We start from the raw sequence: 25,006 nt of genomic DNA, 5'->3' as shown, positions 1-25,006 counted from the left end.
TTTGCCAATTTTTCGCATTAGGAGTTCTTTATTAAATGTGCTTCTATTTGCTAAAATATTAGACTGTTCTTTTGTGATTAAACACTTTGTTTCCAATAAACGAATCACTTGTTTCAATGAAACTATTTTCCTTTTGCTTCTTGTCAATGATTGCTTTAATCGTTTGATTTTGACAGATTTCTCCTTCAATTTCCTTTTTGCGATTTGTAAGCTTCGCTTTAGTTTCTTTTTGCGGGGTGTATCTGTTTGTAGTTGAGCACTTGTTGATGGATAAGGTTCTGGTGTTTGGGGTCTAATTCGTTTCCTGTTTTTCTGGAAAATAAAAATTTGTTTAGTACACAACTCTCTTTATGGTAAGATACTCTTAAATACTTTCAATCTGCTGAACAAAAAATGCATATTCTTTAATCTCTATTTAGCTGAAAGACATTGTCGACTGGACTCTAAATAGAGAGTATCAATAAGGTTTGAAATATTAAGGTTATCAAATTGTTTTTGCAGTATATCTGTCTTGACTGAAGACTTGTAGGTCGTTCTGGGAAAATAGTGGGTACAGCTTCATTCAACAATTTCGTTTTTTCCTCAGTTCTATAAAAATAACAGGTTTCAAAACGTTTTGAGCAAATATGATCGTTTTTTGATGGGGACCAGTTTGAAATCTTCATATTAGCTACCCAAATGGCCCGTCTATCTTCATTTCTAGGAAATCTGAAAAATGAAATAGTATTTAATAATAATCTATAAAATTTTCTTGTAATATGAGTAATGTATTGCACAGATCATTTTCAAAGAAATATTTAATTTTTCTAGGGTCCACAATGTAGTCATTCATTTTTTTCAATCAAAAATGTATTTTCAAGATATTCCAAATTTTCACTCGATCTGACCCTGCTATAAATGCACGCCTATGCAAAAAAATGGAACTTTCAAGGTGAATCTGAAGTCTATCATAAAGTTATGAATGAAAATTCACAAAGTAAGCACTGAAATCTTCTTTAACCATAGATTATCCACCACTGAGTTACATACTTGAAAATCTAGACATTTGCATACATAGTTTTCACATAATATCCATGTTTGGCCCACTGTTCCTAAATGTACTGATGTTTTCTCACCTGTGAAATGATATACCGGTTTCCTTTTTCTCGCTATTACTACTACAATTGTAAGATGAACACTTCACCATGTTTATACAGTATTCACCCACAAAATAGTTCAAAATACACTCAACAATTGCACAAAATCGAACAAGCACCAAGATCAATGTTTAGCACCAACAATATGGCGGCCACTCGGAAATAGGTCACAAACACGATTCGTACGCAGAGGTTGGCGTTATGTATCCTCTCTTTTAGCTAATCTAAGCTTCATAGTCATGCATCAGTTTTTTTTCTACAATACTACACGAGTCACTTAAAGGTTGTAGTATCGAGGCGGTGCCCATTTCGATACCTACATTATTAAGCAACCATGACAAGCTGTAATTAAAGTAAATTGGACTGACTGAAAATGAAAATGTGATACTATATAAGTTGTCATATTACTTGATTTCACGATAAGTTTGATTTTTTTCAAGCTTTGGATTTTTTACTACGATGCATTGACTGGCTGTATTCCGAAATAGTGATGAGCTCTCTCAACAATTCTTCTCTTTCTCCTTCTGTTATTTCTATATAATGTTTCCGTAGATGAAAGTAGTTGTTTCAAAAAAGGCTTTCTCTTCCAGTTTGCACTTGAAAGAAGCACGTATGGATGATCTATGCATTTTTGTATTCAGAAAACACTGACCTATACAAATGTGATTTTGTCGGCAATTTCTCAGATCTTAAGACCAATTGATGACGTATTATTACCGTTTGATTTTAAGAATATGGAATGTAATAATGTACCCACATTGTATAATGTAGTGAAATGTAATATAAGGTATACACAGAATAATTAAATACTTAATGATGATTTCTATGAATTGGCCCAAAATGATAAAATTCGATTACTTTTCAGAGAATTTCAATAATAAAAGTATTTCGTCATCGATTCGAAGCAGTAACCATATCGTTTCTTCTTCAGTTTTTCATTACTTATTCTACTTATTTTGAATACATAAACTAATAACGCGTGTAATTTTTCGTTGCCTCAAGTGTAAATAAGGGTCCCCACGGTCGTCCAATGAAAATACAAGTTTCGACATTGACTGCCGAATGAGAAATCATTTTTTGTCTTTCTCTGTAACTTTTATCGCAAGCAGACAGATGAAACAATAACCTAACCCTAACCTAACCCATGATTCAAAACCTGACATCACTGTTTAGACCATATGTGGGTCTCGTCCGTCGGTGACCTGGGCTGAACCACATATTATTTGTTGGACTCACCTCACAAAACAATCCTGAGTATGGGTAAGCATAAATATATACCCTTGCAAAGACAAATAACTTGAGCTTGATTGTCTAATATTGAGAATGAGAGTCTTCCCTCGGCTGTCTGTTGCAAAAACCTAGCTTCGGCACAAACTGACAATTGAAAAATGGGTTCTGGTTTCATCTAGTTACCTGCTCACTTCCTGCAGCGGAAGACGGTATTATGCCCTTGAGCAATTCTGTGTAAACTCGTTAATGACTGTCCTCGCCGATGTTTTCAAAACAGTACGGGTTCACAAAAAACAATACTTATTTTTTTCATAAAACAAGTTTGAGTCACGATTTTTTTTAATTCGATAATGTCATTTTAATGTTGTCCGTAGAATTTCCAAACAGTCCTCTGGCAAAAATTCAAAGTTACAATAGAAACAATGTGTTATGTTCAACAACGTTAACATCAGAATCTGCATCAAGGGAGGAAACAATCTGCCATTAACGCTTGTGTTGTATAGTTAATGTATAGTTAAGAAGAGCCAACATTCAAATGCTCTCACATGGGAAATTTGTCACGGGTATATTACACCTTAAACATCCGACAATCTCAATTAGTTACGATTCCAGAGCTGCACATTCCAGTCTAGATTGCTACAGGCTACCTAAGAAGATTAGTAAAGCGTTTTCAGGCTGATGGGATCAATTAGTATCATGTAGCATGTAACCCTGAAATCCGTCACAGGAGATTCACCTCTCAAGCTTACCTATCTGACGAAGATAGTCGCAGATTGACCGCTGATCAGGTCCTCACTAAATCGAGTAAATTGTACCGTGGTCTATAAATCTTGTAAGGGATTAGTTTTCTCTGGGAAATTCAGGCCCGGGTGACAGAGCACATATACTCTACCATCGCTGCGAAGCGGATCAGGTTTTTAGTGTTTGGACTTTGTCAGCAGGCCTGAAAGATCAGTCACTAAATAAAGTGGTCGGCTTCGTTAAAAAACTGAATTGATTCGGTCGAGGTCAATAGGCGTGAACCACAATAAACCCCCGCGGATTGCAGGAAATAACCGAATAGACCCGCCCATTTTAGGCCTACCTACTTAGTTACCCGCCTGCGGTAAAAGTTGCAGAGAAAGACAGAAATCCATTTCTCATTTGGCAATTGATATTGCACTATTGCACACAATTACACTACTAGACAAAATGACAATTTTCACCTGCCACGATGTAGTTTATCAAACTCCATGAAAATTTTATTATATAAAGGCCTCATTGAATATAACAAACTTCCCCAAAATGTGAAGAATAACCTGTTTCAATTCAAAAAAGATTTGACTGATTATATGAAAGGTATCACAATAGAATAGTATTAGTATTATATCCTTACTATGTGTGTCTATATCACATGAAATATTATGTATATTATGTTTGTGTATTAGGATCTTCCTACCAATAAATCATTCATTCATTCATTCATTCATTCATTCATTCATAACAGACCGTCGTGTGGTGGTGTAAATAAGGGGAGAAATTCGTGCTTATGTAATGTTCTTCAAAGTCAGTTGAGTACACCAATGCATTCGTGGTTTGACCTAGAACCTGCTACGAATGCTGGTTTTCTGACTTCAATAATACGTTTCAAGTACTATCCTGGGCTAAGGTCGAAACACTTTAAGATTGTATCATCCTTTTTTATCATTAGAAAAAAAGTATCGGATCTATCAATCAAATTACAAGTATATAACAGTTAACAGATCTACTATGGTGTTCAATCGCTGTTTATTGTAGGATTCTTATTATATTTTGTTGATATGGGATGGAATCGACCTATACTTGATGAAAATCCATAACGTATTCAAAAAATACTTTATTGTGAGATTTTCAGTAAACAGTTTTGCAATAACGCAACACGTGTTTCGCGATACAATAGCTTTTTCGGAAGTGTATTTTCTCCTACTATAAATGTGAGCAAAAATACGTCTGAAGAAGCTATTGTATAGCAAAACGTATTGCGTTTGTGTAAAATACGATTTTTGAAAATGATGTTCCACAGACCCGCCTCTAGACGTGAATATAAGTGATAACAAAATTGTTTAAATCTAACAAATGTAATCCTAATGGAATTCGCCTGATACAAGAGCTATGTAAAAGTGATTTTGACCGGATTCAATTCCAACAGAAAAGAAATTTCAAAAAATGGAGGATTGTGTGGGTATACAATTCCAATTCTCAATGAAAATTTAGTTTAGCTATACAATATCTTCTTCAAGCGTGTCTATACTATCTTAAGTATAGACACGCCAGAAGCAGCTAGTGTATAGCGAAACACGTGTTGCGTTTTTGTAAAACTGTTTAGAGAAAATCTCACAATGAATTATTTTTTGAATTCGTGTTGGAATTCACGTAAGCATTTAAATGAATGCAACCTTCAGTAGGATTCAATTTCAATCACAATTTGAACTTTTGAGGAGATAGATAAGGAGAAAAAGAAGTTTGAAAACACAATCACCAGAAGAAAAATAATAAATGGAAGATGGAAGAAAACCCCCATTGGAATGATTAAGATGCAAAATTAAATGACGTATCCCTGCTAATGAGCTGGCCAAATGTTTTCTGGAAAACCAGTGTAAAAAAGAAGAAGAATAGGAAAATGTGGTTAAGTTGAAATTTAAAATTTGTAAATATTGAAATGTATAGAAAATTTGGGAAATACTTCTTGCTGAACTCTGTAAGAGATGGAATTTCAGTTCTTAAGAAAGATAAATTGTGATTCAGTTAAAATTATATGAAACCAATAAACAACAAAACTTTTTAGGTTACTTCCTATTTTCACCTTATCTAAAAGAAACTGTCATACTAGTACTGAAAAAGATAACATCAACTTCTCAGAAATACCATTGGAACGTATACGAAACTTCAGCATCATAGCTCATGTGGATCACGGGAAGAGTACACTTGCAGATCGCTTGTTGGAATTCACAGGGGCTATCAAGGGGGGACAGAACCAAGTATTAGATAAACTCCAGGTGGAAAGAGAAAGAGGTATAACCGTCAAAGCACAAACCGCTTCGTTGATTTACAAGTACAACGGTGAAGATTACCTTCTCAATTTGATTGATACACCAGGACACGTCGACTTTTCCAATGAGGCAAGATAGCAAATTATTCCTATTATTCTTTGGAAAAAACTCTTCAGCGTTCCATTTCTCCGTCATACAGAATCAAGGAAACTTTTGAAAAAATAAAAACAGTAAAATTCTCTACTTTGTCTGTAAAATTGATGGTTTTTCCTTGAAAAAGAAATTAGTGCAGGAATGCTTCTCATCTTTTTTTTTTCAGAACTATAGCTCAACTTTTGGGCATATGTAACTGTGGAAAATAATTTTCAGAATATTCAATAATGTCAGCATAGAAATGGTGTGTGCATGAAATAGAAATGTAATTGGAGAGTAAGGTGGCTGATAAGATTGAGCCATATGTACTCTCTTCTCTGTTATTGCAATGCTTGATACATTATCTTGATATTTCACAACCTGACACATGTTTGTTACTATGAATCCAGAATTATGAGTGCATCCCGAGAGAATCCATCATAGTGAAATATTGATAACAATAGCTCGCATCTGAGCATATCAAACGCTTTCAAATAACCTAATAAAATTAGCAATCTATATTTACCCCCATCCCAAGCTATGATAATGTTGTCACTAAGATTTAACAATGCCGTGATGCATCTGTGACCGAACCAGATTCATATGTTTACACATCACATTCGAGGTATAATATGGGGGTATATTTTTCAATATTCTTTGAGAAGTTAACATGATTAAAAAATTATTTTGCTGTTATACAGTTGAGGAAAAAAGTTCATCAAAGGTTTTCAAGTACATATTATCAATAAATTGTCCTTAGCTTGACCACTGTGTACCTCACCTACACAGTATGGTTTGTTATCTACAAATTATGTTAGAAAAAATGTCTTATTTTCAAATCTTGAAGGAAACTTATTTTAATATAGGTGAAAATTGTTAAACAGAATAAACCTGATGCTGAATTAGGCATCTATTAAAGCTCCCTTATCTGAAGTTAGGAAAGTACAAATTGATTTTCTCAATTTCATTACTTCAGTGTTAATATTTAAATGAACTAATTCTTGTTATTAGGAATTGATATTGGTTTCATATCATAAAATCTGCAGACTCTTTCAAGTGGAAATTGGAATCTAAGGATTTGAATATATAATGACTTCTGACTTTTAATAAAGAATCCATTGGAGTTGATACATCTTCAGAGTTTTTCCTGTAGTGAAATTTTTGTGCTGATTCTTAACATTTTTTGGATGCAATAAAATATATATTCAAAGAATGGAACTCTTTGTGGCTCAAGTCTGAATTTCTGGCCATCTAAATATTTCGAAAAGGACATGTGAAGGTTTCTGATAAAAGTTTACACTTGAGATTAAACCAAGGGTATTCTGAAGCTGACGTCATGATACTAACACATTTTTCTTGTAGGTTTCCAGATCGATTTCAGCTTGCCAGGGTGTGATATTATTGGTGGATGCAAATGATGGTGTTCAAGCACAAACTGTTGCAAATTTTTATCTAGCTTTTGTTAATGATCTGGTTATTATACCTGTTCTCAACAAAATTGATTTAAAGAATGCAAATCCTGAAAGGGTTTGTAATCAGCTACAAACATTATTTGACATAAATCCAGATAGCATTTTGAAGGTATGTACTATTCGAACTATTTCACTTAGCAGACATAGTTTCTATGAATACAAATCATAAGTATAGAATCTTTCAGATTTCGGCAAAACTCGGAATGGGTATAGAAGAAGTTTTGAAGAAAATTATAACCAGTTTGCCACATCCTCCTGCTGATAGAGAAGCAAAATTCCGAGGTTTATTATTTGATTGTTCATTCAACAAATATAGAGGAGCTCTAAGCTTGATCTATGTTAAGGATGGATCTATTTCTGTCGGAGATCAGATTACCTCTTTTCATAGTAAAAAAGAATATGAAGTGAAAACCCTATCCCTCTTGAGGCCAGATGAAGTTCCTGTTGAAAAATTGTAAGTGAGAAAACTGTAGGTGGTTTTGATATATTATCATAAATAAAGAAATGGTGGCGATGACTGCCCTTAAACAGATGATACTTGAGGATCAACATGAAACTTGAACCATTGTAAAGCCAAGTTTTGACTTTGACCACGGTATGAGAATTAGCTTGTCTTTTGAAACCTATTTGTCTTTGGTCTATGGTATCATCTAGATGCCTGGTTGCAGTGAAAGCCGCAGAGGATGGTAGCAAGTTGTTATACAGTTGTCAATGTTGAAACTTGACTTTGCATTAGACCAGCACTATTACCCTCATTCATCTTCGATAATCAAGGTTTGAGTTTCTGTTGATCCCAAATGATTGTCCTTATTAGAGATTGAAAAGTTCAAATAGGCATCCATGACCCGGATAATACTACTGAAGATCTGGTATATCTATTGAAAACACTTTCCTAACACTAGAACAAAATTAAGGTCTCTTGACGCACGTTTCGCCAACCAACAAAATTTTACTACTATGTTAGTGTTTTTATAAGCTAGTGGCCTAACTACTACCTGGTGTAGTACCTAAATACTACCGGTTAGTATTAAGTAACTCTACATGTTATTGTTCCTGTGCTAAACTACCTGTTTTTTAGTACCTCTAATTTGTTATGTATTTCCTCTATATTAGTAACTATCCCCTAAATTTTTTCTCTCAATATTTTTTCATTATTTGGTCTAATGCATAATAATTCTAAATAAAATACAGAAAAAAAATATTAGTGAAAAAATGTAGGGGATAGTCACTAACAAAGAGAAAGTACATAACAAATTAGAAATATTAGAAAAAATTATAAATAAAAAAAGGTAATTAGCATAGGAACAATAACAGGGAGAGTTAAGTAATACTAACAGGCCGCTAGCACATAAAAATACTAACATAGTAAAATTTAGTCATAATGACTTCTTAAGGACACTAAAGTTGTTATCAAAATGCGCATCGAGAGACTGTAATTTTGTTCTGGTGTTCGGAAAGTGTTTTCAATAGAAGTTCCGTTACGAACTACCAATCTTCCGGTATATGATTATGAATGCCACGATTTGGGTTCCTGGTAACCTAGTCTTCAGAAATTATTTCTCATATGTATTTTTTGTAACTTCTTGCTTCCAAATGCTGAAATCATCTTTAGTTATTGCAACTTGACTACAATTATATGTTTAAGGATTGCAGGACAAATAGGTTTACTGGGTTGCAATATGAGATCCAGCAAAGAAGCATATATTGGAGATACCGTACACCATTCTAAGGACATAGTAGAACCTTTAAAGGGTTTCCGTGCTTCTCAACCAATGGTGTTTGCAGGCGTCTATCCAATGGATCAATCACAGCATTTGAATTTGAGGAATGCCATCGAAAAGTTGACATTAAACGATTCTGCTGTGACTGTTGAACTTGACACAAGGTGGGAGTTTATGAAATACTAACCAAACAAATATCTTTCGGAAATACTGTCACAAAAAGTATCAAACTCACTGATATTGAAATTCTTTTGTTCTCAAGCCCAGCTCTTGGTCAAGGATGGAGGTTAGGCTTTCTGGGATTGTTACATTTAGAAGTTTTTACACAAAGATTGCAACAAGAATATGGGACAGATCCAATCATTACAGCACCATCTGTGACATACAAACTAAAATTGAAGCCTACGAAACAGAACATAAAGGATGGCAAAAATATAATTTATATAAATAATCCTGCCAATTTTCCTGATCACATCACAATTGAGGAAGGATTTGAACCAACCGTAATAGGTAAGAGATACAAACAATTTGTAGTCTTTTCAGGATAAAGTCAATGAAATACAGATCACATATATATTTTAAGGAACAATAATAACCCCAGACAAATATCTTGGACCCATAATGTCCCTTTGCATGGAACGCAGAGGTGTTCAAAGGAGCGCAAAGAATATTGATAATGAAAGAGTGATGCTGCAATTTGAGATGCCTTTGTGTGAAGTAGTTATAGACTTTCACGATACTTTGAAAACCATTTCTTCAGGATATGCAAGCTTCGACTATGAAGACAATGGGTACCAGAGTAGCAATTTAGTGAAGGTATTTCTCTCCCAAAAGGCAAATTCATTACAACACTGATGCTATTATTTTACAGATGTGCATTCTGTTGAATGGAAAATTGGTAGATGAGCTGAGTAGCATTGTGCACGTTATGAAAGCTCAAACGATTGCCAGACAAATGGTTCACAAACTGAAAAATATGATTCCAAGGCAAATGGTGCAAGTTGCAATACAGGCTAGTGTTAATGGTAAAGTTCTTGCAAGGGAAAATATACAGGCCTATCGAAAGGATGTTACGTCAAAACTAGTGAGTTTCAAAAAATATTTATATCAAGACTGTACAAAATATTTGATTTCCTTTCAGTATGGAGGTGACATTACTAGGAGAATGAAACTATTGGCGCAACAAGCTGCTGGAAAGAAGAAAATGAGAATGATTGCAAATATTTCAGTTCCGAGAGATACTTTTATAGATGTGTTGAAAAAATAATGTGAGAACTAAAACCAAATAAAGTTTTTTTTTATCAGTCAGAAGCATCGTCTCCTGAATTTCAAACTGCCATTCAAAAACTAATTTCATGATGAAAAAAAAACATAATAATAATTATAGTTGATAGCTAGAGAGAGAAAAAAAAATGTTTATTGTCCTAAGAAAACAAGTTTCTGTTGACAAACGTTTTGGGCTAAGTTGAAATAGCATAAAAGTAGTGGCTCAAATCTTATCTATATAAAATAGAATTTGGAAAACATCATTACAAAGCAAGTTAAAATTTTCTCCAAAAATATCTGTTATATTTCAGAGAGATACTATAAGTAAATCCTACAATTCATAAAAAGGGTGGTCATTGAAAAATTCATCCAAATCATAATAGGCTTCTTAACTTTTCAGGCGTATGGGCATTTATTGTACATCTTTATTCCGTTGTTTTTTGCCATTGTTTTTGTGGGTAGGGGGTCTAATCGAGTTAGCTTATCATGTAATAATAATAATAAATTTATTGTTTCAACAACAAATAAACAAAAGTAATAGAATAGAATGTATTCATCATTAAAATATCATACACATATAACATATACATTACTGGTACAATATTTATCAGACTAGTCACACAAACTGAAGAAAAAGCAGCTTATACATTGAAATCTAAAAATTCTTCGACACTGTAAAAGTCATTTTCTAGGAAAAGATCTGTTGAAGCTTTTTTGAATGTATTGTAATTTTCAATATTTCCTAGTAACCTAGTTGCTTTGTTATAACATATGACTCCTTTTCAAAATGGTTTAGACTTTCACGGCTGAGGTTTTCAGTGTCATTGCTTTTCGAGTTTGAAAGCCGTGGATTTTTTTAATTTCTTCCTGACGTTTCGCTGGCGCGAGTGGCTAGCTTCTTCAGAAGTTTAACCATAATGGCTTGCTGTCCGATGACTACCTTTTAGGCTTCGTAAAGCGTATTTATGCCTTGTCAGGTAATCCTTTGTATTTGTACCTGCATAAGACTCCTTGATAGCTTGCCGAGTCTTGCCCGAGGGCTAATCGTGAGTAAGGTAGTCTCAGTTCATTTCCTCTGCGAGTATTGTAATCATGTATCATACGGTTTTTTGTATGGTGTAATTAATTTCTTTTGATATTCATAGTTATGAGCAAAATATATAAAGACGGTAGGGTTAAAATAGCTAGATCTGTAAACACTGTCTTGCATGATTGTCTACAATGTATGCCAGCGATGCATCTAATTATTATTTTTTTTATAACAAACACTTTTGTTAGGTATGCTGAGTTTCCCCAGAATATTAACCCATTTGCGATATTAGATTGTACTAATCCGAAATAGGCCAATTTGAGTACTTCTAGTGATACTGTTCCATGTAGTTGTCTTATTATAAAGCAGACTCTACTAAGTTTTGTTATTAGATAATCTGTGTGTTGTCGCCAAGTTAACTTATGATCAATTACTAATCCTAGATACTTATATTGATTCTCCTGCTCTATAGATCTGTGATGTATTTTTAATAGTGAACAATGATCATTAGTAAGATTGTTTTGTTGATAATTCATGAAAACATTTACATTAACAAGTAGACCGTTATTTGTGCACCTTTGTGAAAATTCATCAGCAGTTTTATTTGCAGCTTGAACAGAGAGAAGAAGTTCATTTTTTGCTACTATTTGATAGGTATCATCAGCATATATTATTGTTTTTGGTGGAGATGCACATATCACTCATAAATATTATAAAGAGAAGCGGAGCCAATATTGAGCCTTGTGGAACTCCTAATGAGACAGAAGCTGGTTGTGATTTTATTTCATCTATTACCCGTATTTGCGACCTTTGACATAAAAATGATGCTACCCATTCATTGGCTACTCCTCTTATATGAATATACACACATCGGAAAAGTCTAGGGATATTTTTAAAAATGGCAATATTTTTTTTTTAGATCGCTTCAGGGAAAAAAAAGTTGACGGGTGATTATTAAACGAATGTAACTTACAACAAAATTTATTAAATGGTCAAAAATACTAAGTTCGCATATAAGCAAAACATAAAAAAAATATGGCTCTTCTTTGGCACCTCGAAAAAAAATCATAATACAAAAGAAATTGGAATCAGTACAAAGTATGGCCTCCACGCTGGTTTATTACGGCCCTACATCTATCGTGCATCGACAAAATGAGATTGTCAATGTCTTGTTGAGGTACATTTGCCCATTCAGCGATTAAAAGCTCTCTCAATTGAAACGTTGTGTGAATGTTCCCCATATGCGGAGTAATTCTTCGTTGAAGCATGTCCCACACATGCTCGATGGGATTCAGGTCCGGTGATTGTGCTGGCCATGGCAATACATCAACTCCTTCGTTGGTGAGCTAGTCAGTCACTAGACGCGAGACATGTGGACGAGCATTATCGTGCATTCGGTGGAAGTTTTCACCAACAGCACCAGCAAACGGACGGACGATAGGTAGAAGAATGGTGTCCAGGTACTGTCGAGCTGTGAGGAAGCGATTTGGAAAAACGAGATCGGTTCTGCCGCCGATCATGATTCCGCCCCATAGCATTACTGTACCACCTCTGTGTGGACTTCCTGGACGTGTCTCAAACATTCATTATTTCCAGGTCGTCTCCACAGTCTTACTCGACGAGAATCTGGATGAAATCCAAATCTGGATTCGTCTGTAAACAAAACTGTGGCCCAATCATTTGCATCCCAGTTTTGATGTTCTTGACACCACTCTAATCTTCTACCGCGATTGCCTCTCGACAAAGGTGGACATCTAAGTGGCCTTCTGTTGTGGAGATCTGCTTCATGCAGTCGATTTCTGACAGTATCACGACCAATGGTTATCTGGTGCGTCTGCTGCAACACGTTAACCAACTCAGGTGCTGTGATTGTCGGTTGTCTTCTTGCGGTTAAGACCAAAAATCGGTCTTGAACTGCAGTTGTAGCGCGTCCTCGCCCTGGATGTTGTTCGGCTGGACTGCCAGTTTCACGGAAACGCCGCCACAATCGACTGATAACATTTTGGGAGACCCCCAAACGAAGAGCTACATCATTTTGTCGCATGCCACCTTGAAGAAGCCCTACAGCTCTATTCATCTCAGCCAATGGTAAGTGATGGCGTTCTATGTTAAAGCACAATATTTCCAGTTTAATTGCTGAGCAAGAACTGCATAGAATGTACAAACTCGACACTTTCAGATTATTCATTTTAGCCGAAAACCTACAGTTTGTAAAAAACTTGATAAAAGATTAGTTACCATTTTTGCAGGCTTTGTTCAACCCATAGAAATCTACAGGGTGGTCGAGTGTACCAATTTAATCGAAATTAAACGACCTCATGCATTTATTTTTATGATATTTAGTATGTTATAAAAATATCCCTAGACTTTTCCGATGTGTGTATTTACATGGGTCTGCATTTGTGTGTTTTACCACAAAATGTAACCAAACGAGTCAGGGACACCCATTGAGGACTCTAGAGTTCCGCATAGGTTTCCCAGACATTTAGTTACAGTATAGATAGTACATTTATATTTTGAAGGACAAGAGTTACTGTTTCAAGGATATATGGTGAGATTACTGTTGGGAGTGGCTCACACTTATTCACACGCGACCAAATAAACCCAGCTTCTTAACGAAGCCGATTAGTTTATATGGTGAGTGGTCTTTCAGGTCAGATGATAGAGTACGGCTCTGCCAAACTCTAAAAACCTGATTCAGTCCCCAGCGAGGCAGGCAAAAAGTATATGCTCTGCTGTTTCATCGTTAATGAGGTATTCGGATAGATAGCTGGAGATAACTATGTCAAAGTATTTTCCAGGTTTGTTGGTAAAGGTCTGCAGGTTTATATGCCTTACATTTCATCTATAACTACGGTAAACATTATCAAAGGTGATGTGGTAACAGTTGAACTACTATGTTTATCCCCAAAGCAGATACTACAGTTTTGTGAATCAATCGTCGCATAATAAACATGTTTAGCCACTTAAAATCCAAACTCCTATGACATTCCTTAGTGTGAAGCATCCCAATGATAATTTCATGTTTAGTGCTTCAACAAGTTCTTCAAATTTTATATTTTCAGGGCTTGAATGAAGCTGACTGAGTTGAAATGTCTTTTTCTTAATTGAGAGACTTTAGATTGGTATTGAATCAATTTTTTATTTCACAAGTTCATGGAAATATTTATAGAAATATATCTCGTTATTGTTATGTCATAATAATGTAGTATTATCTGCAAACAACGTGGATGAGCCTGTGATGTTTCGGCTGGTAAACTCATTAATTTACATTGAAAATAGTGGCTTCAAAATAGAAACTTGGAGTACTTCTGGTCTTCACATATTGTTTGTGATTCACAAGGTAAGATTTAAACCAAGACAAACCATTATATCCTATCCATAATGGTAGAGCTTTTCCAGCAGTATTCTGTAATTTACACAATCAAAAGCTTCTGATACATCACAAAACACCGCTGCTGTTGCCTCCCCCGATTCTATATTGCTGTAGGTTTAACATAAAATGAAAATATTGTATATTAATCCCTATGTTATTTTCACTACCCAATGGTGACCTTGTTATCTGTAAGAATATACAGATGACTTCTCATTCTTACTTTCAAATGAGTGAACAATTAACTGAAAACATATCTTTTGACAAATCACACAAATATTTTTCAATAATTTTTTAATCAAATTGAAAGGGGTATATTTTTAGGAGAGATTAGTTTTTGGGAAACAAGGGTTTTGACTTTTTACTTCTTTATAATAAAAAAATTTGAGAAACTTCTAAAGTCTCATTATAATTGTCTACTTTGCACTAAATATACATTATTTGAAAATATTTGCTATAGATATATCAACTTTCTTTTCCTTTGAATGGTCAGATAGTGCATCTTTGAATGCTGTGCTCAGATTAACTTGGTCCTTATCTTCTGTTTTTCCAGTTCGCTCTGATTTCAGAATCTCAATAGCTGCTTTGTACATTTGTTCAGGTGTCATATCACCATCATATTGTTTATGAATTTTCTGATGAATTTCAAGAAACTTCTGTGTCAGTGATTGGTAATTTTCATTAAAGAGATTTGTTGAACCTAAGTTTTGTTTATTATTCCTTTGAAACATACTGAAAAAATGTTTAATTTGAACAGATAGTTAAATCATTTTTATAGATCAACAACCAAAACCTTAACACTTCCTTTACTACTTACGCTCTGATTTTGTCTTCCTCATAAAATATTTTCTTTAGTTTTATATTTGGAACGACTCTGTCGAATTTGGGTTCATCTTTAGGAGGAAAAGCTTCATAAATATCATACCATAATGGCCTATCTTCCCAGCTAAGAGCTCCAGAACGAAGTAATCCTGTGGTTCTATAATATATTACATTAGAATAAAAATAATAACCATTATGTCATGCCAACAAAACCTAGTATAAATTGTTCCAATTTTCTCTAAACGACTTCCCGCCATAATAGTTTTTAGAAAATATTTAGTTTTCACTTTCCAAATTTACTTATAAGAAAAACTAAATTATTTAAGGTTAATTTCAAATTGAACGTGTCTATTAACCCGAAGCCGTGTGAAAAACTAAGCGTTTTCAAATGGTAAAATTACTGTTGCCTCGTGACACTATACAGGATGTTTCAAATCTCAATATTGATGCAATCCTAATGGATCATAAATGCCAGCACATGTCAATCAACAACATTTCTTCTATAACAGAGAATATTAGGATCTGATATTCTGGCTACTACAATACAGAATACTATCATAAATTTTTATACCATTCTATGAGTAAATCCTTATAACATAAATTCAGAATTAACTATTAAAAACATTGATCACGGCGAGTCTAACAAATTCAACAAATTGTCCGATGTTTCCGGGTTTATTAACAGTGGTCTGCAGGTTTTTATACCTGATATGAAAACCTGCTAACCATGAGTACTAAATCCGGAAAAATCGGAGAATTGAATAAAAATTGTTGATAATTGAACTGACTTGTTGCAGTTCCACCCCTAAAATAATTCAACTTACTTTTGATGCACTTCTACTATTGTTGAAAATAATTATGGTATCAACCCAGAATACATAAGAAAAATATAGGTACTTCGTCATTACTGAAACTAACGTGTTAATTAAAAGTTTTTGTTCCTTCAATTTCTTCATCACTATTTTATTATTTTGTTAACAATTAGAGCATCGGAGCCACTACTACCAAGTGATATCAAGGACGAGGCGCCGAAATATAATTATTCACGAAAGCGTGGAAGGGCCACAAAAATCAAATTGAAAATTTTGGCATATACCAATACTGTGTGCACCATGAAATATTTTTTGAAAAATATACTATACAAATATACTGAGAAAAATACATAGTTTCTCAACAGCATAGCTTCATCATAACCAATCGATCAATACCCAATTGATAATTGGAAATAAAGCTTTCAATACATGGTATCAGAATCTTCATTCAGTGAGAGAGATTATGAATTTACCAGTACCTAATTACAGCCTACACTCGGTATTATATACCGTTTGCGTGAATCTGTTTTCATTTATATTGCGAAAGTTGAAGCCCATGAAATGTAAGAATTTATTGAGAACTGGTGGCTCATTGAAATCGCTGCTCCATTGAAATTGCTGCTCCATTGAAAACGCCGCTCCCTTTGCCTCTTAGCCCAAGATCAGCATTGACGTCATATGGTAAGTATTATTTTCTCAAATAAATCAAATTTCTTCTCATTAATTTCTTTCCTTTTTATAAAATGAATATATTCATCATAATTCCGAAAAGGGCTTGACAATATTCATAATATAATGGGGACAACTAATGCATCATAATGTATAGGATAATAATCGTAATACACAGAAATTTACTCCGTCATAACGTTATTCGCTATCCCTGTTAATATAATATAAAACTCATCTACTATGTGACATCTTTGGTTATGGTAACAAAAAAAAGAAGAATTAACCTTACTTACCGGTTTGTATATGGTTATAGTTAATATTTAAATTTTTGAATATTTGTTTTTCGTTTTTCCAAAAGGAAGCAGATATCAAACCGAAATATAGATAATGGCAAAGGACTTGAAAATATTCGTAAGTGAACAATGTTTTTTTTTTTTCGGTATTGAGAGTTGTTGATTTCAGCTGATTCCTAATGACCAGTGCAGAAAAGCAGGCATAGCTGCTACTTCGTTACCCATTGATGAAATATCAGTATTTGCTTACGAAAAAAGAAACATTCTCCAAAAGGATGCACCAAGCCATTTCGCATCAAATGTTCCAGCAAGTGTCTTTCATCTCAGACAGGATGTACTCCTCTTTCACCCAATACTTCGTAAATTAGTTAATGAATCTAACGGTGTATTTCTAGCAGTACAATCGATGGTCAACTCCAAGCCTGCTGACCAAAGAGTTGAATTGTTCAAGCTCAGCAGACAGTATCGGTCAATAATAAGAGCTTGTCTTGAAAACTTACAAGACGAAATTACTAAATCTAAAAGTGCAGAAAAAGAAGAGCTGCAAAATTACATCACAGTGTTTTATTCAGTTGAGTGCATTTGGCATTTGTGTGAAATACTTTTTGTAGATGTTATACCAGGAAATTTAGTATTAACACAGTTACTAGAGTGGATCAGATTCCACTTCCCGAAATATGAAAGGAATGCAGCTACGATGCTGTCTGGTGATTTGAGTGGATTAGAATCTCACCCAGAGTTTTGGGAAACAGTCTTAGGTGCACTTCTTCAAGGTAGAGTGAAAGTCGTTAGGGCTCTTTTGAGACAGCACTCTGCATCAGATAGTAGTACTTTCAAATTAGTGGATCAAGTACTGAGAGCTATGCCAGTGTGTGATGTATGTATCTAAAATCTTCAGTAAATATTTGATGTTAGGGATCACACGAGGATTTGAAAATCTTTGAAAAACATGTGAATTAAATTTAAATTAGACTTACATATACTTATCCTCTGACCATAACAACACTATTTTTAGTAACATGTTCTCAATGATAACCTCTCTTCACAAGAGTTATTATTTGTTTGCCATATCATGAAGAGTTGATGTCAAGCTTTCTTTCATATTTGTTAACTTGTAAATGGTACTTTCTTAACAATTGAGTTTCAATGAAAAGAAACTGCAATCATTATTTCTGAAAACTGTAGCTACTCAGGACATCACAGACTTATTACAAAAAATCAAAAACAAACATACAAGTGAATATGATGAAATACCATCATCTTCAATGAAAGAAAACATTTTGCATCTGAAAAAGTATTAACCTGTATAATTCTCTCTGAAAATGGGAATATGTCCCCATCAAACAAAACAGTTTTCAGTGAAATCCATTTTTTAAAAAGTGATGTAGAACTAATGGAAAATTACAGACTTCCCGGAATACTTTCTCCAAAATATTTGAATTAGCATATTGTACACAACTAGTAAATTTATCATAAAACGAATATACAATCAGTCTAAATGAAAATTTTTCAAAAACTATTGCAAGCTGACCAAAAGCATATTTACCAAGTGTTCAAAATGAGTAGATGATTGAGTATCTTGTACAATTTTTTTGTTAATATTTTTAGGGATCTAATGGTGCATCCATAAATGAGTTCAATATGCAATGGAGGCATTGGACAATGGATGTTCAATCAAAAATAGATGCAAAATTATTTAGTGCTGTGAAACATTTGGATTTGATCATGAGAGTAAGTATTGAAGGGATGTAAAATCCTGATTAAACATATAGTATATAACAGTACAGATCATACAAAGTACTCCAGTATCAAACATCAAAATGATAACAAATCACATCTTGTTCCTTTGAACTTGAACCTACCAAATGATAGTTATTGGGTCTGTACTCTCTATTTGCCATATAAATGGTCTGGATAATTTACCTGAAGTGTTTTTTGATATTCAGTTATAAATAGAATTACATAATTAACCGAATAATATAAATGTGTAATTTGTGATGGAATTGGTCGATACTTGTTAAAAATACATGATGAATATATTTGAAAATGTTGTGCTGCTGACTACTTGATACATTTGTAAGTTAACTATAAACGTGTACATATCAATTGTCTAATAATTTTTCTTCTAATTGAATAGAACTGGCTGATATGAAATTTCATATTGAAACTCATTAATTCAGTTTATTGCATGATTTTCACTTTTGAGAAAGCTATTGTATAGCAAAACACGCGTTGCAGTTTTTGTAAAACCCTTTCTATTGTATTAACGGTATTAATGAGTTTTAATATCTTTTCTGTTTATGTTTACAATAAAACAGTGTTCAAATTTAGGCAGGCTTTCATTTTTCATATTTTTAAATAAATAATTTTAACTCCCATATCTGGCAATGTGAATATTCCAGAATGCAGAACATTAGACAGAGCCATTTCAAATTAGAGATTGAAGCTTATAACTTTTACTTTCTGTGAAGTATAAAATGTTCACAGTTTATTGATTGTGAAACTTTTTGTGTGGTATAAAAACTTTAAACCATAGAAACTTTTCAATAACCAACATGTAAACTGTCAGACGATAGATATATGTCAAGATTTGGCAATTACCAACAACTCACGTTTATTTCACTATCTTCGATGTACTAAGTGTAGGTATCATCCAAATAATAGAGTTCCCTCTGGTTAAAAACAAACGCTAACTGTTTTATCTCTCACATGTATCTCTCACATGTATACTAAAATTTTTTTATAGCTTGTAGTAGGAGAAGAAAAGGCCTGGATAGAAATCCAAGATCAGTGCGAGGCTTGGTATGAGTATCTAGCAGGCTGGTTATTTTTCACTGAACCCACTGTGAAGCCCTTTGAGTTGGGACAGTTTGCCAAAAGGAGTATATCAAAAATGAGAATGAATAACCGCCTCAAACACTTGGATAGGGTATTATTAGCTGCAATGGAATATGACATTTTTCAGGTAGGTTCATTTAAAATATGATAATAACTAATGCCCGATCCAGCTTCCAGTTGGGTGGCAGAACACATATGCCTACATTTTTCTGTCATAGTTTCACATCAGCTTGTCGTTGAAGATGGTTCCTGTTTTTACCTGAAGGGCATGCTTTTTTGAAAATATAATAGCTATGAGTTTTACCCTCTAAAAATTTCTAGAGCAGTCCAAAACATTGGAGATTATAAGAGAGCATTCCAGAACATTCTGGAGTGTTGTGGCATATTTGGAAACATTGTGGATCGCTCAGTCTTTTAGGTATGAGTGGGGCAAACAATTGCCGCAGCAAGGCATATTCATTCAATCAAAAGTATACTCACAACTATCAGTTCTCATTTTAAAATATAATTAATTGCAACCCGTCATCATACGTGTTGCATCGGCTTGTCAAGTCACTTGGATTCATTTTCTCTCATCATAGTTTTATTTTGCGATAACTCCTGAAATGTTCAGTTGAATTGTATGGTATAATGTGCATGAAATGCTTAAAATAGGTGTAGTAAGCCATACATTAAAAGGTGACATTGTGGACTTTTTTGTAGACCTATAAAAAGGAGAAAAATATATAGTGGATTGTTATCTTATATCCTAGAGATATCAGGTAGCATTTTTTATGAAAACTCGCCCGGGTAGCTCCACCACGTGACTTATCACAGAAAATATCGTCTCATTTCACACAAAAAATTAAAGAATTATGTAAATAAACCTTCCTCTCAACTCACTCCTCCATTGCTGAATACCATATAAAAATATGTAATGAAGATGCCAGGATGGTGTTTTCACCACCTTAGTCTACAGCAGGCTTGCTGCAAGGTATCAAAGAGCTTTATGCATTTGTTGTGATCTCATGTTGGAAATATGTTTTTTCCGTTAACCAGCTATCGCACCCCTACGAATGACAACCCTCAAAAGGCGAAACTTGTGCGGGCTAAGGACTAACGAGGTCTTACCTTTTAACGTGTGATTCCTAACACGAGTTGGACGATAGCAAGTAAAACTCGAGCGTTCAACCTGGGGCTTGAACCATCGATTCACACTTCGGCGGATTGACTGAGTGAACAAAGCACACACATCGAACCGCCGGTTACCGACTGACTTTGTCTATCAACATTACATGGTTCCGTGAGTGGTTTCTCAGGCTGATATAAGTTAATAAGCCTGACTTAGTCTTCACCAACCATCAATAAGATAAAATTCGTCATGGCGTTTTCAGCTATAGGTGAGACAAAAATTGTATAAAAAAAGGGAAAAAAAACGGGAGAAATATGTAAATTTCACCTTCGAATTCTACAGACTCTATTCAGACCACTCTGCTATAATGGTTGTTCTGACTATTGAAGTCCTTGGTGGAACAAACCGCAAGATCATACTGGTTTGCTGCATTGAAGCAGATATCTTGGCTGAACAATTGCAGAAGTTTGTCAGTCTAGGCACACTGTCTTGTCTGCGCTGATCATGTGACTCTCGGACCTAATGATAACTCACCTCGTGGTGTTGGGAGTGGTCATTGATTATTGATCCATTGTGTAGGAGCTTCGGCGAAAGAACTCGTCCGTCGACATTAGGGCCAAACTACTTTATTGAGAAAATAGAAATTTCAAAATGAAATCTCAATATACCTATACAGTAGGTTTTAGTAAAACCTGCAGGAAAACAACATGTTGTTTTTCATTCAGAACAAGGTTTCATACAAACAGTTGAGCCGCGTTGGACGTCAGTCGAGTGTAAAATTTCACGAAGATAGCAGTGTCTAAGATATCAGCAGGTTATCACTACATAGTATAAAACAAAGTCGCTTCCGCTGTCTGTCCCTATGTATGCTTAGATCTTTAAAACTAATCAAAGGATTTTGATGCGGGTTTTTTCAATAGGTAGAGTGATTCAAGAGGAAGGTTTATATGTAGTAACATGCATAATATAGTAGAGAAACAGAGATAATTTTAGAGATTTCTAAAGTGATGTTGTAAATAAACACATTTTTTGCACTTACACTGCAAACGCTGGCTAAACCCTACGAGATAGATCAAAGAATGTACTACAATATTGTACATCTTATAAAGGTCTACAAAAAAGTCTGCTGTGGTATATGTCTATCTCTTAGGAATAACCCAAAATAACCATTTTTTTATCCTTGAGAAATAATGCATACAGCACTAATACTTATCCAATTAAGTACCTTAAATACATTGTGCATTTAATATAGATTAACGTTGCCCTTTACAGCGCTTCGCCCTTCAGCACTTTATAATTAGACGCGATCACATGCATTTATATTTAGTATCAGCATTGTAACCGTGCGGATCCGGGCCGGGTAGCTAGTTTCTTTATATGAAAGACTAAACAAATATTTAATATTTTAACAAATATTAATATTAGCTCACAATTTTTCTTTTGAATGATTGTGACTACTAGTTGTGTTATTTTAATTTAAGTGTAATATGTTTTGACTATATTATTTTGCTAAATTTAACATATCAAATATTGTAGTGTTCTAGATATTTGATGGTCCACTGTTGGGATTTTTTTCCTGAATGAAGGATTAGATTACTAGAACAAATATATAATAAGATGATATTTGCAAGAAGAGATGGAGCAATAGTTTCATGCATCTTGTCATATAAATTGTTTTAGAAACTAAATGACTGTCTCCACATATATACAACTTATCGTTCTAATAACAATAATAATATTTATTTCTTTGGTTGAAAAGTACAGTTGACAGAAATCAATGCACAATAAACAAAGTAAATGTAAATTATGTACACTATATAATGTAACATTACAAAAAAACACTTTTTTTAGAGTACTTGTCAATTTCAGGTAATAAAAGAAATTCAATTTATGACCGAAAATGGCTGGTTCGTTAGTCATTTAACAGATTTGCTTCATCACTGTGGACGATTATCTGGTTTAGAGAAAGAAGTAGAAAATTTGTGAGTGCTAATTTTCATATTAGTCTAGCTGTCAGTGACTAACTATATTTTACTCTTAGTTCCGCAGATAAATTACGAGAGTCTTTCATTTTGGATTATGGTGTAACTTTAATGGGCCACAGGTCTTTGTGGCAAGTTGGCCTAACATATTTAGATCACTGCCCAAATGACGGTCTGCATGTAATCGAGCTGCTATTACCAAGAATTAATATGGATTCTGAAGCGAAAGCACAAAAAGTTGTTAGGGAAGCTAAGAATAGGGAGCTCACTAATGTTGGTAAGCACTAATTTTGAGTGACCTTAGTTGATTCGTTCAAAATTCATTTATTCCTCCAAGCTAAAATACTTTACATCAAATATGAAGGTATACTGTGTGTCCTATATTCTGTACAACTTAAAATTTTATTTCGTTCCCTAGTTCAGAGCATATGTAAAGTACAAGGAATGGTTTCGATGAAAAGAGGAAGATTAGGTAATGCCCTCTCATGGGCTCTAAAATCTCAAGATGGACCATTTACATCATTTTTGTCTGACAAATTTCTACAAGAGTACATCAAGGATGGAAGATTAGGAAGTAAGGATTTATTGGATAATTTGGGATCATGTATGCTTGTTAGCGACAGGTTAATTTTCTTAGGTGAGGTTGTTGCCAAGAATTATTTTCATGTTTGTTTTTATAATATCCATTTTTTCAGGAAAATATTACGAATTTCAAAAAATGTATCAGGCTGGAGAATATAGAGAAGCAGCGACATTACTGATTTCACTTCTAGCATCAAAAATAATTCCGAAATAGTAAGTTGTCAATTACTTTGTTGATTCAGTATCCTAAAATAATAATACTGTCCACATTGGCGATGTTTTTCATGTCCTAAGGAACACCCAGAATGACATTGCCATTATTAACAATTTCGACAACAAATTTTCAAGCTCTTCCACTATTTCAGTTCCTTTGATTGAGACTGAATGTAAAGTGACACTTAGAAGAATCGGTAGTCGAATCATGCCAACAAAACTAAGCTATTGAGTAGAATGCAAATTCACAGCAAGTCAAAGAAAAATTGAGTTAACTTTTCTTTGATTATAAAATGTGTAAAATGTTATTCAAATGGTTGTTCTCTGATTTCGATTAGTGAATATCCATCTCTAGTCTTGTTTATTTGATGTGAACATTTTTCGATTTACATTATTTCAGTTTTTGGTATGTTCTGCTGATTGAGGCAATTCCCTTATTGGAAAGTGAAGAAATACTATTTTCATCAAACGATACCTTCACCATCATACATTGCTTGGAAGAAAAGGAACATCTGCCAGAGTTGAAGGAAAAAGTCGATATTTTGAGGTTAGCGGCAGCCAGAAATCTATCGAGAGCATTAACTTTTGAAGCACAGTTAGTAGATTAGTTGTTTAGAACAGTGTTGATTTTTATTTTTTTAATAAATAAGTATAACGTATTTATGTGTATTCATCATTTTCCTCTCAAGACATTGGAGAAGCTAATGATATTATTAGCAATGAAAGAACATGGAGTTATTTAGGACAGCGTAGTTATTTATTGAGCTTATCATTCAAGGCTCATTACCGCTCAGGTCTCTCTGAGCTTTCTCATATACAAATCATCGCCATATACACATTATAGAGTTCAGAAGCTATGCAACACGAGAGAGGTGTTGTGAAATAGGCTTCATTACTAATTATATAATCAATAGAGTAATGACGAATTTTATGAAATTGACCCAGTCAATAAAGTCGTAACTTTAGTGAATTTTGAACATGGAAGCAATAATTCATCAAAAGATTAGAGTGACCGGAGCAATAGCTATAGTCCATACGAAGTCAATCCAAACAGCTAAATAAAAGACTAATGTACCGAGGTTTGATAAATTTACTAGTTAATACCGTATAAAACTTCCCACATTGAATTATACGACGCCGACCATATCATACAAAGAAACTGTCGGCGTTCGATAACTATTTAGTTTTTATACCATTCAAATTGACTTGCCAGGTCTAAGAATGTAACGTAATATCATACACTTATTTATTTCTACCAGAATTGGGGACAACCACCCGATTTCATTATTAGATTTCGCATGTGTGAACTTCAGAAA

At 34.0% G+C, this 25,006-nt stretch overlaps 3 protein-coding genes across 3 annotated transcripts; 2 read left to right on the top strand and 1 right to left on the bottom strand.

The window, feature by feature from the left end:
- The first annotated feature begins 4,963 nt into the window (after positions 1-4,963).
- Positions 4,964-10,010, top strand: waw (Translation factor waclaw). The gene is made up of 9 exons (XM_074181662.1): positions 4,964-5,120; positions 5,170-5,503; positions 6,869-7,087; positions 7,164-7,432; positions 8,624-8,863; positions 8,962-9,209; positions 9,283-9,515; positions 9,571-9,783; positions 9,841-10,010. The coding sequence occupies exons 1-9, from the start codon at positions 5,044-5,046 to the stop codon at positions 9,964-9,966; spliced, it is 1,959 nt and encodes a 652-aa protein (XP_074037763.1). The 5' UTR covers positions 4,964-5,043; the 3' UTR covers positions 9,967-10,010.
- A 4,748-nt stretch (positions 10,011-14,758) lies between these two features.
- LOC111505117 (small ribosomal subunit protein mS23) lies at positions 14,759-15,564 on the bottom strand. The gene is made up of 3 exons (XM_074181664.1): positions 15,404-15,564; positions 15,186-15,347; positions 14,759-15,100 (listed from the first exon to the last, which is right to left on the bottom strand). The coding sequence occupies exons 1-3, from the start codon at positions 15,445-15,447 to the stop codon at positions 14,806-14,808; spliced, it is 501 nt and encodes a 166-aa protein (XP_074037765.1). The 5' UTR covers positions 15,448-15,564; the 3' UTR covers positions 14,759-14,805.
- A 1,359-nt stretch (positions 15,565-16,923) lies between these two features.
- On the top strand, positions 16,924-24,349 carry Nup75 (nuclear pore complex protein Nup75). Its single transcript, XM_074181663.1, has 10 exons — positions 16,924-16,966; positions 17,018-17,082; positions 17,134-17,841; positions 18,573-18,695; positions 19,711-19,929; positions 22,783-22,895; positions 22,955-23,172; positions 23,314-23,532; positions 23,591-23,690; positions 24,091-24,349. Exons 2-10 carry the CDS (start codon positions 17,059-17,061, stop codon positions 24,296-24,298), a joined length of 1,932 nt encoding a protein of 643 aa, XP_074037764.1. The 5' UTR covers positions 16,924-16,966; positions 17,018-17,058; the 3' UTR covers positions 24,299-24,349.
- Positions 24,350-25,006: the final 657 nt, after the last annotated feature.

Source organism: Leptinotarsa decemlineata, unplaced genomic scaffold, assembly GCF_025532065.1.
Source record: "Leptinotarsa decemlineata unplaced genomic scaffold, Ldec_3_MD MMD2_tig00026314_RagTag_RagTag, whole genome shotgun sequence".
NCBI lineage: Eukaryota > Metazoa > Arthropoda > Insecta > Coleoptera > Chrysomelidae > Leptinotarsa > Leptinotarsa decemlineata.
This window is presented reverse-complemented; position numbering and strand designations above follow the sequence as displayed.

Coding starts and splice junctions, on each gene's coding strand:
- waw (XM_074181662.1), top strand. CDS start 5,044: ATGTATAGAAAATTTGGGAAATACTTCTTGCTGAACTCTGTAAGAGAT. Junction 7,088..7,163: donor ATCCAGATAGCATTTTGAAG/GTATGTACTATT, acceptor AGAATCTTTCAG/ATTTCGGCAAAACTCGGAAT. Junction 9,516..9,570: donor AGAGTAGCAATTTAGTGAAG/GTATTTCTCTCC, acceptor ATTATTTTACAG/ATGTGCATTCTGTTGAATGG.
- LOC111505117 (XM_074181664.1), bottom strand. CDS start 15,447: ATGGCGGGAAGTCGTTTAGAGAAAATTGGAACAATTTATACTAG. Junction 15,348..15,403: donor ATTGGAACAATTTATACTAG/GTTTTGTTGGCA, acceptor AATATATTATAG/AACCACAGGATTACTTCGTT. Junction 15,101..15,185: donor GAGGAAGACAAAATCAGAGC/GTAAGTAGTAAA, acceptor ACATTTTTTCAG/TATGTTTCAAAGGAATAATA.
- Nup75 (XM_074181663.1), top strand. CDS start 17,059: ATGGCAAAGGACTTGAAAATATTC. Junction 17,083..17,133: donor CAAAGGACTTGAAAATATTC/GTAAGTGAACAA, acceptor TGTTGATTTCAG/CTGATTCCTAATGACCAGTG. Junction 22,896..22,954: donor GAGAAAGAAGTAGAAAATTT/GTGAGTGCTAAT, acceptor TTTTACTCTTAG/TTCCGCAGATAAATTACGAG.